General features: G+C 38.7%; 1 protein-coding gene across 5 annotated transcripts in view; it reads right to left on the bottom strand.

Annotated features, from left to right (window-relative positions):
- Positions 1-1420: 1420 nt before the first annotated feature.
- The window catches only part of dus1l (dihydrouridine synthase 1-like (S. cerevisiae)), a 60099-nt gene continuing 46168 nt past the window's right edge, over positions 1421-15351 (bottom strand). For 3 of the 5 annotated variants that reach the window (XM_086056231.1, XM_086056232.1, XM_086056234.1), the window contains exons 13-14: positions 9158-9233; positions 1421-3145 (exon numbers count right to left, since the gene is read on the bottom strand). In XM_086056231.1, the coding sequence (XP_085912357.1) occupies positions 2997-3145; positions 9158-9233 (225 nt within the window). In that variant the 3' untranslated portion in view covers positions 1421-2996. The remainder of the gene's footprint in view (positions 3146-9157; positions 9234-15351) is intronic. The other 2 variants (XM_086056235.1, XM_086056236.1) reach the window with 2 other exon arrangements.

Below are 15351 nucleotides of genomic sequence, written 5' to 3'. Positions count from 1 at the left end.
TCTTACCCATTCTGAGATGTGTCTTCACTCACGCCTTTGCAATAAGACCTATTTGTAGGCCCATCAATTAGGACCGAACCAACTGATTTTCATTTGCACAAAGGGCCGGATTGCTGTTTGATTGGCGAGAAATTCTACGTTGTTGTCTTGGCTTCCCATGCCTTTTTGCATCTCTCTTTCTTCATGTGTTCAATAATTTTTCCCTATGTCATTTCACATTATTACACACAACTTATTTTTTGATCACATTTGTTCTTCTTTCTTTGAATGTATACTTGGTTTGTTCCCAACACCTGGTGAACATTTCATGTCAATAGCACCTTTGAAAATCTATTAAATGATAAAAATGGTGATGTGTTGAATACCTATTTCAGACACTGTAAATACTATAGATACAAAAGTACAAATCAGTAATACTCTTTAACACCTGGTGACTGTCTCCCACGCCCGGTCCCTCTGTACCTCGTGATTATATAACATTTATATTACATTTTGAATTTATTTATGTTTGAACACTGTTTTAATTAAGCCCTCACATTGACTGTTCCATAATTTCATTCCACAGAATGAAATACAGAATCTTCTTCTGTTTGTGCAAATGACATTCATTTTTAAATTATTCTGCATGAACTCCTCGCTCTCTCTAAACATTTTTTTTTACTGTTTTGTGGTATCATATTAAATTTTACTTGATGCATAAAAGGTGCAGTTTGAAATTGTACTATATCCACACATTTTTATAGTTTTGATTGTATGAAAAATAAATGTGATACAGTTGACCGACTTTATGGATGGTTTTATTGCCCTTATTTTGTAAAGTTATTAGTGAACTAACTTATGTAAATATTACCCCAAATCTCAATGCAGTAACAAATATTTGGAAAAAATATGGAACAGTACAGGATGCAGAATGAACTGTAATCAGGTATCCATTTAACTTGAATACTGAAAAGCTTCTCAATAGTTTAGTATGTATATATTTGATATGTGGCTTTCAGCTCATTTTCTCATCTATTTCTCATCTACCCAACTTAAACTCTAAAGTTTTTCTAGTATTTTTCAAAGTTGTAGAAGCAAAAAGAAGTGTGTAATTAGTGCGGTAATGTTTGTTTCCAGTTTTGTACAGTGGAATGACTGGCTATTTTAATTTTGTGTGCAAATGTTTTGAGTTTGAAATGATAAATTGCAAATATGTTTGTGCTTTTGAAATCCCTTCAAATACTTCTTTCACTATTGTCATATCCACATCATTATAATCAGTTGACTTTTTGTTTTTAGTGAGAAACATTGAGCAGGTATATTTCTGTCTATCAAAACATCCATAGTCCTCCCAACTGTCCCCGGATCTGAGATTTTTTTTCCTGCAAGATCAGGTCCCATTTTTAGAAAAAATAAATAAAAACATCAGCCTCCTCAGTCCTACCACATCATCTTTTTTTTAATGACATAATCAGGGTAACAATTTAGTGGGGAATTAGGTACTGCTTGATATACAGGTACAACACATTACTTTAATATTATGTTTTCATCTGTTATTTCCTATAGTAGTCTTGTTTACTTGTTCTCAAAATATAAGTTAATTTATTTTTATATCTTTTATATTTATTTTTTCCATTTGTTCAGTTCTCAGTCTCACAAATTCTCAGTATAATGTATTTTTCTTTTTGCATTTTGCAATCCCTTTGTGATCCACTGACAGTGTATTTGATTTTTTGGGGCGTATTCTTTGTTTATAACAAAATCATTCCCCATTACTGTTTATCAACCAATTACTGTTGTTTGTACTGTCAATTATACAGATTGTTGACAATAGTGGCATGGCTGAGGTAGCTGACGTCAAAGGTCGACCTTCAAACCCATGTGTTCACATTGATGACTGTAGTACCGTTATGTTGTTACATATTCATTATTAAGAATTCAATCATGGCCACCTCATACATATACATTTACTTGCACAAAATGAACAATGATGATAACTGAACAAATGCAACTCCTATCATCACAGCCAGGTTTATTAAATATTAAAATCAGGTCCTGTTATGCTTTTCAACTTTCATCAGTGATTAGGCATGATTTAACTTTTTGTCACCTAGTTAGCAGGAATAATGGTGACCAAATAACATTGTTTGAACATCCCAAATTTTTGAATATTAGTTTTAAAGTTCTACTTTGAGTATTTTTTTTAATATAGTGGGACTGTCATTTTTGTGTTTATCAGAGTAAATACATGTAGTTTAAAGCGCAAAGTCAACACCAACATTTTCTTGACAAGAATATGTTCTATGCCAGCGGCTGTCCAAACTCTATCCTCAGGGGCCACTGTCCTGCCTGTTCTCCAGGTATCCCTGATGCAACACACCTGATTCAAATAATCAGGATCGTTATCAAGCTGCTTCTTGATGAGCTGAGCAATTGAATCAGGTGTATTGCAGAAGGGAGGCCTGGAAAACAGGCTGGACAGCAGCCCTTGAGGACCGGAGCTGGTCATCCCTTTTCTATGCAGTCCCACTAGTCTAAACACGGTGTTCTGATTAATATCCCTTTTGTGGAATATGAGTTAAACAACATAATCCACAAGTTTTTATCCATTTCAGGGGACGACCATTTTGCCACTACCTATCGACTGAAAATGACATCACAGATGCTCAAGGCTGAAGTAATGACCAATGCATGGCTGACCTGTTTTCTGAAGCTGAGCCATGATTGGTTGTTACCTGAGGCCTGAGTAGTTGTAATGTCATTTTTTGTTGACAGAAGTGACAAAATGGCCTCCCCCTGAGATAGCTAAAAATGGGTGGATTTTGATGCTTAATTCATATTCGACAAACGCAATATTAATCAGAATGCCGTGTTTAGACTAGTGGTGCTGCATTAAACATATTCTTGTCAAGAAAATTGGACTTCCCCTTTAAGCAGCAAAACCTATGCCAGTTCAGAGCATATTCACAAGGTTTATAAAAGAAACATTATGGTAGTTGTCCGGACCATGGTGGAAGCTATGCCTCGTACTCCTTCTGTAGCATTGTGGGTTGATGTTGAAGAGACTGTGGAGGGCTGCAGTTTTTCTCCAACCCAATTTCTGCACCTCTCTTGTCCTCTTGAGCTTTAATTGCATCTGCCTTGGTCTTAAACTTCAGTCCATGGCCTGTCAACCAGAGTAAACACACATTGTTCATATAAGACACAGGTATCACACTCAAGGCCCGGGGGCCAGATCCGTCCCGCGACATCTTTTTATGTGGCCCGTGAAGGCAAACCATGTGTATTGACTTGATGTGTTTCTTTGAAATTGTCTTCAATGTTAACACAACATATGAGATATTGCAAGCATTTGATACAAATTAATCCTTTAAAATAAATTGAAAAACAGTTGAATAAACGATTTACTGGCTTCTGATTTAAAAACTAGTTATCCATAAATTTGTGGGGTATATGTGATATAAAGCTATAAATACATTTGTATGGGTTCACATTCATAACGGCCCTCCGAGGGTCACCACATTATGATGTGGCCCGCAACAAACATGAGTTTGACACCCCTGATCTAAGATAACATTTTCACTAATACTGACTCTTCTTCCAAAAGTATAAACATTTTGGTTCCAATTACTCTAATCGCTAATAATAATTATTATTATCCTGCCCACACGGCTGTCACACACCCATGACCACTGTGAGTAAGAGATACAGAGGGTGGATGGATAGATGGGGGGGTGAAGAGACCTTTGGAGGGGAGGGGCTCAAAGTTGAAAAGGGAGAAAATTGAACTTTTGTTTAATTATTGTAGAAATAATATAAACGTGCAGAAAACACAAATTTGTGGCCATTCGTTACAAATTTATACCTCCCCACTGAACATCAGGGTAAGCATATCGAGAGCTCCTTTTACGTCCCTAAAGACAATGGACGGAGATATCATAGATTGAATTTTGATTTAGGCTGGGAATGAATTCCAAAAAAGTATCTTGTCATTGAAGTTTCAAGCAAAGGTGCATGGTGTTTGCTTAACCAGATGTCAAAGGTTTTTCATGAGAAATGAATCCCCAAATCTACTTCTTCGCCAAAATATCATTTTGTGTTCATGTTTCATCTATTTTGTGGCTATTAAAAAATAAATAAATAAGCAAATACAATAAAAATCTCATGTCATATCTAGAGTGATCTATTCTCTGGAGGTTTTTTTTTTTTAAGGCCACAGTGCAAAAAAGAAAACAAAATCAGTAAAACATCATTGTTAGCAGCAAGCTGATTGCAGACAAAGCAAAATATATGTGGGCTTCACTAAGAGTAATTATTTTTATGGCCGCTAGATGTCATAACCAGAGCTGGGCATTCCGCCTATGTGATAGACCGGTCCGTCTATCCGCCTATGACTGACATTTTGTAGGCGATAAACAAAAGACGGGAGACTTAAAAAAATTAACGGACTAAGCATAGTTGGAAGCCCATTTTTTCCGTCAATGTAATCATCTATAGTCTATTTTCGCGGTGAGGCTTCAATGGCCGCGGCGAGTTCCGTTTCCCGCCGCCGAGGCTTTTTGACACCTTCTGGGTCCTGAAAGGAGACACTTAGTCCGGCCGCGTGAGGCTTCCATGTCACGCCGAGCGTAATGAGGCTTCCATAGTGACGGTGAGTCTTTTGTTTCAATTATCACTCAGCGGGGGGTGGTGGGGTTGGAGGAGTGGGGGTGCTAGTGAAAGCTGGTCGAATTGCTAGACAGAAACGCTAACGGAAGCCCGTCTAAAATGATAGGCGGACCGGCCTATAGGTGATTACTATTTGGTCGGGCGTAGGTGGAAGGCGATAAACGGACAGCAATTTTTTGGTAAAATGCCCAGCTGTGGTCATAACACTTGTCTTTTCTTAAGATCCAACATGTTTAGTGAATTCCAGTATTTTATGGCAGCATATCTGTAGCTAAGGAAAGCAGGGCTCCAGGCAAACTTTTTTTTTTTTTTTTTAGGTGCACAGTGACCCCTTAAACTGTAATTTTAAGGATGCAAATAAAATATTTAGGAGCACACACTGTAAATTGACTTGCAAAGTAAATATTCATCCCCAGTCACCCACTTTCACTCTATTACTGTTAAATGGGCTGAAGCAGAACTTTGTCAGAAACAAAAAAGGATACAAGAATAATGATTATATAAAACAAAACGAAAACCCCGTTAAATCAGCAAATTTATTGGATGCACTGGTGCTAGTAGTTGAAAATTGTCTTTGTACTCTCAAATGTCAGGGGAAAAATGCCATCATTGAGGGGCAGCTTTATTTATGTAGCACATTTCATACACAAGCTAACTGAGTGTGCTTCATATGATCAAAAGTACACCATTTAAAAGCAGTTAAAAACAGAAGAGTTAAAGACAGTAAAGAAATAAAATTAGCTTACTAAAATGTCTAAAAAGCGCATACAGTCGAAGAACAAGATCACAGAAAACTTGATTTAAAAAATACTTTGAATGACCTTAAGCATAGGTGTGGAAAAATGGAAGTTTTTAACCTAGATTCAAAAGCATATTGTACAAGTTTTGACCCAACATAAACCCAAAGTATAAGTTATACATATTAACTAAAAATGTAAAGTGCATGTTTAGACCGACAGCGCAAGTATTATCTGCAAATTTCACACTGTGCATGTTTGTGGGTATGCACACGAGTGTTTGCAGTTGAATTCAATTTGTTGGCCTGACTTCGGTGCAGGCAAATATCTGTTCAGTTCCCACTCAAAGACACTGCAAATGTGAGAGTCAACATTTGTCTGTCTATATGTGCGCTCTGGTGACCAGCCCATGATTTGCAGATGGTACTGGGGAGGGGGGGACTTTGAAAACAACCTTGATCCATCCCCCTGCCCCTCTTCCCCCTCAATTTATAGATTTATTTTTTTACTCACGTTAACACTACATGTTTTCCTGTATTGTTTGTATAGCAGTGAAGCGCTGGGAGCACGCAAATACTTCGTTGTGGTGTTCAGAGCTCTAAATTCCCACTCTAGGTGGAACTTGACCGTCAATCAGTTGATGTGAGTTCATTCTCCCAGTGTAAAAAATTACGTGTCTGCTCAATGTAATCATTTTAAAAAGTATCATTTTTAACTGAACTGAAATACAGAACTCCCAAAATATCCGTCACATCTGTTCTTTTATTATGCTGAGCCAACACTACATTTTTATTTTATTTTTTTACAGTTGGAGAGAAGTATAGGCGTTCGTCCTACAAGAAACAGGAACATGCGATGCCTGTGGTTGTGCGCTGAAATAAGAAGCAAACATTTTGAAAAAAAAAAAAAAAAAAAAAAAAGCAAATGATGCAAGTAGGCTTTCATATGTTATGGCCATTTGCCTTTTGAGGACATGTCTTAGTCTAATCTTTTCATAATGTTGAATAGCTACTCTCACAAAAAGAGAGAGAATCTACACAGATGAATCTGTGTTTGCTCTCATTAGACGTAGGCTAAATTTAAAACAAAAGCATTTTTATACTGTATATACATACATATATATATATATATATATATATATATATATATATATATATATATATATATATATATATATATATATATATATATTATATATATACGTATATAAGTATATACGTATATATACACGTATATACATATACGTATATACGTATATATATACATATACATATATATATACGTATATATATACATATACATATATATATACGTATATATATACATATACATATATATACGTATACATATATATATATACATATATACATATATATGTATGTATACATATATATATATGTATACATATATATATATATATACATAAATATATACACATATATATATATGTATACACATATATATATATATGTATACATATATATATATATACATATACATATATATATATATATATATATATATATATATATATATATATATATATAATTTTTTTTTTTTTTTTTATCCTGGCTATGATGCATTGCAGGATGACAATGATGACAATGAGACAGGCCCTAGTCAGTCAGGAGGGGATCTGCCTGGGGTGAACCACTACAGTTCATACACAATTGTTAAATGTCAAAATAAAAGATAATTTTGTGGTTGGCATGATGTTTTGATGGCTGATTTGGCATTCTGGTCAAACAACAGTTTCATCTCGTACTGTAACTCTAGTATTGACCAGGCATTTTCTTTTAATAATTCAATATTATTTTTTAAAAAATTGCATATTCAGTAGGTACGGAAAGGGTTCAGACGCCTACAAATGTTTCACTTTCTGTGTCATTGCAGCCATTTGCCAAAATCAAAAAAGTTGTATTTCTCAATGTACACTCAGCACCCATCTTGACAGAAAATTATCAGAAATTTCGACATTTTTGCAAATTTATTAAAAAAGAAAAACTGAAATATCATATGGTCATAAGTACTCAGACCCTGTGTTCAGAATTGAGTAGAAGCATCCTTTTGAGCTAATAAAGCCATGAGTCTTCTTGGGAATCATGCAACATGTTTTCACACCTTGATTTGGGGTTCCCTGCCATTCTTCCTTTCCTTCAAGTTCAACCAACCGTCCTGTCCCTGTACCCCCACAACATGATGCTCCGACCACCACGTTTCACTGTATTGGGCAGGTGATGAGCAGTGCCTTCTCGACACATACCGCTTAGAATTAACACCAAAACGTTGGTCTCATCAGACCAGAGAATCATATTTCTCATAGTCTGGGAGTCCATGTGTTTTTTGGCAAACTCTATGCGGGTCACTTTGGTGGAGGACTGCAGTGATAGTTGACTTTGTGGAACTTTCTCCCATCTCTGGAGCTCAGCCACAGTGATCTTTGGGTTCTTCTTTACCTCTCTCACCACACAGTTTGGCTGGACAGCCAGGTCGAGGAAGAGTTGTGCTCTTCGCAAACTTCTTCCATTTGAAGATTATGAAGGCCACTGTGTTCTTCGGAACCTTGAGTGCTGCAGAAATTCTTCTGTAACCATGGCCAGATCTGTGCCTTGCCACAATTCTGTCTCTCTGATCACCTTGGACAGTTCCTTCGACCTCATGATTCTCATTTGCTCTGACATGCACTTTGAGCTGTAAGGTCTTATCTAGACAGGTGCGTGCCTTTCCTAATCAGTTTAATTAAACATAGCTGGACTCCAATAAAGGATCAGAAGAAATGGCCAGAATGTGAGTTATATATGAAGGTCGTTGCAAAGGGTCTGAATATTTATGCCCACGTGATATTTCAGTTTTTCTTTTTTCATAAATTTGCAAAAATGTCATTTTTTTTTCTGTCAAGATAGGGTGCTGAGCAGAGCTGGGCATCGCCTAACCATCACCGCGTTCCGTCCTACCTATTCAATCGACCACATGGTCCCGTTCTGTCCCTCGTCGGCGACAGCCAATCGGCGTCAAGAATGTAATCTTCACGTCACAAGCAGGCGCCGCATGAGCAGACACGCCGCCAAACAAAGAAAAAATATCAAACAAAAACAACAGACAGACACGCACAGTGTGGTGATCAGCGAAATAAAAACCCTATGGGGCAAATGTCATTGCATCTGTGGGACCGCAAAGTACATAAACACTGTTTTAATTTTTTCTTACTTGTCCGCGTCAGGAGTGCGGCACCTGCGTGTGACGTGGTACAGATTAATTCCGTTCTTGACGCCGTTTGGCTGACTCGGACAGACTGGGACCACGTTGGTTGATTAAATATGCGGATGGGAAATAGGCGATGGCTACATCTGGTGCCGAGTGTACATTAATGAGAAACAAAATGATTGATTTTGGCAAATGGCTGCAATGACACAAAGTGAACAATTTCAAGGCGTCTGAATACTTTCCGTACCCAACATCGTAATTGTACTGTTCACACTGCTTAAAAAAAAAAAAAAATCAGATACTTGTCACATATGAGCAAAAAAAAAAAGAACAGAATTGAGCTGCAGAGGGAACATAGCCTTTGATGCTCTATTTTAACAAGTCTGAAATAAAGCCTACTTGAAATCTCCTGCATAATAGCTCTGTACTCTAAATGATGCCGACTCTGATTACTGGGACCTGACGCTTGAGCTTGATTCCAGCTCTGTTAGTAAAACCACCCAGTTACAAATTTAAATGTAAAAAAGAAATCAATATGTTGATGTGATTGTGCATTTGTATATACTGACTTAAACAGTTTGCCACCTCCTTGTAGGACTTCTTCTTACAACAGCCTCGACAAAGGTTGAAGACACACTTATTTCCCTGTAGAAATAAAATTAAATACATGAATACTTGGCAATCAATTCAACAAACCACCATTTTGTCTTTCAGAAATTCAAAGCTGGATGTCCAAAAAACGTTCGAACACTTAATGTCTAAATCTGAGGTTATTACAATTACACTATCTGGCCCCATTTCCAGTAAATAATATCTCCTGAAGTCTTGGTGCCTTACCAGCAAATGTGAGGACATAAACACAAAACCTGGGAGTCATTTTTCCACTCAGAGCTGACCTTTGATGCTCAAGAGACCAAAGTGATGCAATCCTGCTTTGTGCATGGAGCTAATCAAAATCAGATAATTTCTCTCACTTTAGTTTTTCCCTTGCCCTCCTGGGGGTTAAGATCAGGGGATGCCATTAATACTTGTTAACTGTGAGCATGTGAAGCCCTTTGAGACTTTTCTTTGATTAATGGCTATTAGGGGTGTAACGGTTTTTGTATTCGTCCCGAATCGTCTCGGTACGGGCTTCACGGTTCGGTGCACGCAGTCATACGACGAATACGTCTGATTGGGAGGGGAATAAAGTCTACGCCTGAGACCAAGCGACTGCCACATTTGTTGTTTTAAGAAGATATAGATCAAAACAAATGCAGAAGACAAAATGGTGAGTGCGGGAGAAAGCATGGAACTAGAGGAGCTGTCTGCACTATACAAATCAGCCATTTGTATAGTGTATTGTATATGTAGTATAATCAGCCGTGAACATTTCGGCTTCCGTACGGCGGTGATGGCGTGTGAGCGGTGGAGAGAACAAGAACTGTGTGTCGTCGTTGTTGGACCTCTGTTCGGTATGTTGCACGTAACACTTCAAACATGTTAACATCACCCCGATACAGTTACTGGGGGTAGAAAAAAGAAACCCGCACGCTCAACACCAACAACTTATCCCCGCTACTTTTATGCAGCCTGGAGAAGTGAAAGCAGACGGAGCCAACGATATTCGTAATTACTGAAGCAATCGGCATATACATAGCAACATGCGCCTGTATGCTTTAGTCGAGGAGCCGGGCTTCAAAAGCTTATTAAACGTGCTAGAGCCCCGTTACAATGTTCCATCCCAGGTGTGGTGGAGCATGAGCTGTCCTCTGCTGCGCCCTATCTCTTAGAAGGAAGTTAAAAGATACTAGTTGGCAAGTGCTACCTGACTTTATCTGCAACCTCATTCTATCCATACAAGAAAGGAGGGGTTCCTGTGTTTAAGTTCATTGTTATTATTATTATTATTATTAATGAACAACCCTAGGGATGTCAAGATATCCAAATGTCACGATACGATAATATCACAATATGAACCGCACGATACGATAATTATCACGGTATTGTGGGGGAGTTGGCGATATATTTCAAAAGCTCAAGGTACTGTATGAAAATTTACAATATTGTAAAAACTACTTGATTGTAGTTTAGCCTTTGTGTTGTGTTCCGGTGAAATTTGACAGTTTTAAAAGTTGTTTCTCTGAAAGTTGTAGTTAATTTGTTTGGATTAACCTAAAATTCCATGACTTTGTCCACTAAGCGAGTTTGAACAAACCCCAAAAAAATTATATTAATTAGTAGGGGTGGGAACGATAATCGTTTTTCGATGCATCGTTCGTTTTATTAAAACGATTCTGCATCGATTCAGAGTTATTAATTAGTTTAAAGCATAAAATTTAAAAAAAAATTAAAACGATGTGCAAGCGATTACGTTCGTTTGTACGTCAGACATCTGGGCCCAGGCTTACGTGACAAGATGGCGGGACTAACAAAATCTCACACGAGCGGCGCAATCCTCGTTAAAAGCATCGGTTTGGAGACATTTTGTTTCTTTATTAAGTGTGAGACGTTGATAAAAAATATTTCGGGAACCCAACAAAGATGACACGGCGCCACCCAGAGTTGAGTGCTGCCACCCGTCGGAGATGATAACAGCCGATTCACTCTGTCAAGTGCTCTCGCAACTCTCCCACCAAACTCTGAAAGAGTTAGAAAATTTACCAAATCCATTGCAGAGTACATTGCGTCAGATTTGCGCCCGAATCGGTTGTGGAAGGAAGGGTCTTTCGCAGCCCCGTTGCAGACAGTGACACTGTATATAAAATTCCCGTTGCGCAGTAAAATAACACCAGAGCATGTAGATTACTTCTTTCCTCACACAAAAACCTACAATATGCAAAGCTTCTGCAAGATTAACAGTTTAAAGTCTGTTATTTATTGTTACAAAATATGCTGCTTTATATTTCGAATAATAAAGCTGTTCTGTTTTATGGCAATTTCTCAGGGCTTAATGTTGGTGTTAATTACACCACTCACAGTAAGCTGTGGAACGAGCTCAAACTTTTAGTGCTCTTAACAGAGGAAATATACAGTATAGTACTTCTACCAGCCATATCGCTACAGCACCGCGCGCCTTTTTCTTTCTTCAGTCTCGTCCTTTTTTGTTTTTTGTCCGCCCAGGAACATTCTTGCTCTCTGGTTCACTTCGCCAACAGTAATTATTCACTGCCTTCTGCTGTAATGCACAATATCACGTCCAACATAAATTACATGTGAAATATTGGTCACCAATTGAAATATCATCCATCCATCCATTATCTAAACCGCTTTATCCTCACGAGGGTCGCCGGGGTGCTGTCTTCGGGGTACACCCTGAACTGGTTGCCAGCCAATCGCAGGGCAAATTACAATATTATTTCAAAGAAAATATACTACAGCAGTATGCCAGGCTCTACATTAGGTTAAATAAAAGCAGCGTTCATTGCTAATTTACACAGTACACTGTAGTGTCAATCAAACAATGCTTATTGCACTTAAAGTATCAAAATACAGGTTACACTAAATCAGATTAAGTTTAAATATGTTTTGATAATTTTTGTGTTCTAGGAGAAGTTACAGACATTTGTTACAACAAATGCTGCCATTGGCACTTTTTGAAATTTGTGTTGACACACGTAGTGCATTGCTACTATAATAAAAGTCAAAGAGTGAACTATAAATCCTTACTCTTCCTTGAGTTATGCAATTGTTTTTTTAAAAAAAAAAAAAAGGTACCAGTGTTTTAGATTAACTATAAAATGGAAGCCATTGTAGTGATGCATCGGAATCGAATCGAATCGTAGGAATCGGAATCTGATCGAATCGTGGGCCTCTGAATCGAAATCGGATCGAATCGTGAGGTACCCATAGATTCACACCCCTATTAATTAGCATACAATTTTAAGAGTCGTATTCAACTTTTATACACTCTGTGTTCATTGGTCAAAAACGACTGTTCATTAAAAATGAATGGGGGAGACAACAATGAGTGTAAAAACTGAGCTCAGGCACATTCTATTCAGTCAGATGAGTCACACATGCACACAACACACTGTAGCGAAAATGGGGGTCACTCGCAAGAGTGTAGATATTTAAAGGGACGGTGGGGCCGGGAAGGCCACGTTTTCACTAACAAGTTCATTTTATATATTTTTTGATCAGGAAAATGAAAAGAGTTGTCATTTTCTATTTTATCAATAAATTTAGGAGAAATTATGAAATAATGACTCCATGAATAACGCCCCTTGTTAAAACCCCTTGCCACTCCGCTGGTATTTTTACCTGAACGCCTAAAAAGGTGCACCCAAAGTAAAACTGAAGCTGTACTTGAATCATTTGGAGTATCAGCATAGTTTTGGCCTCTTTTTGAAGATAACACTTTGAATTTTTCTCCTCAACTGTCAGAATCTTTTTAAATGCGACTGTCACTGAATTATGGAAGTTTGAATACATAAGAGAAGGCGGATTTTATGTCTGCCTATTTTTTTTCTTTTCCATCTGCCTGGAAAATTTTGTATTAGCTGGTGGACTGAAGTAACACAACAGGATTACAGCTCAAAGGCTCCTCCAATTCCATTTCAAATTTGGTAATACTATGACAGAAAATGAGCATTTTACACAAGTTTTACTAAGGGGATGTCCAGGCGAACCAAAAGTGTGCCATTTGAATCCCATTGCAATCATGTTGCAACTATGTTCACATACGTAGGGGAAAAGGCTGCTATTGTGGAATGCTTCAACAATCATGAGTTCTAATGAAAAGTAAGACTTGGCGCTATCATATCCTACATCCAGATGTAAAAAACCCGCAGAAAAATCAAAGAAGGTGATGCAATATGACGTGCGCTCTGACGCACAGCCCTGATGTTGCTGGGCTTTGAAAGTGTGTGTTCGCCCGGTGTTTTTGTTGAAAACAATTTCCATGTTTTTTTTTTTAAGAATTTCATTGGCTGTTGAATGCGTCAATCACCATCTTAGCAAGTTTGGTTGTGACTGCAAACATAACTGACGAATCATCCATATGCAGGGGTGGTACTATTTATGCGTGGAATATGTTCATTGGCTGTTGTTGAACTCTGACATGTGAAACATTAGTTTATTGGATCAAGTAAGCAATCAATCAAACTAAGGTCCAGCCTATGTTTTGAAAGCTCGTGTGTCTAAATCTGTCGAAGGTAACTCAATCTTCAATGGAAAATATGTATATATGTAATATGTATATGTATCTGATAGCAACCTGTAACGTTGCAGCAGCTAATAACGTGGCTTTATGGATGTCAGGCTTGTTGTGGAATAACTATATTACTGGAATACTTTTACTGAACCCTTGTCGACGTAATATGATCATTGATGATGGATTATGAAATTGTGTCGGACATTTGAGGATGAAATGGTGAGTTGCACATTTTTTGTGTGTTAGCATTGTTTTGACTTAAATGCTTGCAGAGCCTGCAGATATGATTGTATCTTATAATGTTTGGTATCATTCGAACCTGCGGAAACTTTTCTAACCATATATAACATGCCCAGGAATGCTTTGAAGTTGTTCAGTATGTAGTGAATGTCCCGGGTCACGACCCATGGGTGGTTGGAGTGGCAACGGGTTAATGAGCAGAATGGCCGCCCCCCCCCAGCGTTCTATCCATGTTCGGTCGGAGTCACTGGAGGGACAGATTCCAAACCCTCCATTGGAAATCATTGTACTTTCATTGCTTATAACGTCCAAAAATGGTGATCAATTGGCACCAAAATTTATGTGGACATCCTTACTAATGCCCACTTAAACATATCAAAAGGATTAACCTCTCCGTGGCTGATTTATATGAGAATGGGGAAATGTGGAAGTCAGCAGAGCTACATTGATTTAAGCTGGGACGAGCGCACACTGCTTCTTTGCTGATCACGGTTATGACGGGCGAGGCATTAAACACCAGTCAGGATATTTACAGAGACTGAAGTGGAAATGAGACGTGCACATTTATTTGGATGAGGAATGGCCCCAGTTTCTCGACCGACAACACGCCGTCCAATTTGGAACGTAAACAGCCGAAAAGGTACGTTACAATGCGGCCACACTCGGTTGTGGAGTCAGACTCGCTGTAATTTTTTGTTCCCCGAACATTGAGGCTTGTTAGATGAGGGCTTAACTTACTCTCTGGGGGTTCGACTTCCGGCGCCGCGCGAGTGGCAGCCCGCTACAGTAGCTCCGGCTCATCGGTGAGCCTTTTCGTGTGTTTTTGTTCTTTAATATTACTCTACCTCATACCTTTTTCGTATAATTGATAGTCGTAACTTGCGTAGCAATGGACACCCAAACTGCGGTATTCTTGCTGCTGCTGATTGCTATTTTTTGCGCGATCGTGTCCGGCGACTTGGCTCGGAGCCGAGCCCCCATTGTTTACAGCCGGAATCAGCTGTTAGCACTCCGTGCTAACCATGCGCCGGCTCCCGGGGCGAGACCCGATATCCCCCGTGAGCTGAGGAGGAAGAGACGGGGATCTCGTGCGGGGGTTAAACGCCGGGAAAGGAGGAGACGATACCATCCCGTCCTCCCGTCTGTTATCATGGGGAATGTTAGATCGCTCCCCAACAAGATGGACGAGCTAGCGGCGCTTACCCGGCACGAGATGGACTTCCGGGAGGCTAGCCTGATGCTATTCACAGAGTCGTGGCTAACAACGCTAACGCCGAACGCGGTAGTAGAATTGGACGGCTTCCAAATCATACGCGCGGACAGGACGCTGGAGAGTGGAAAGAGGAAAGGAGGAGGGCTGGCTGTGTTTGTGAACGATAGATGGTGTAA

Source organism: Filicampus tigris, chromosome 16, assembly GCF_054856515.1.
Source record: "Filicampus tigris isolate MCC_2025a chromosome 16, RoL_Ftig_1.0, whole genome shotgun sequence".
In the NCBI taxonomy this organism is placed as follows: domain Eukaryota; kingdom Metazoa; phylum Chordata; class Actinopteri; order Syngnathiformes; family Syngnathidae; genus Filicampus; species Filicampus tigris.
This window is presented reverse-complemented; position numbering and strand designations above follow the sequence as displayed.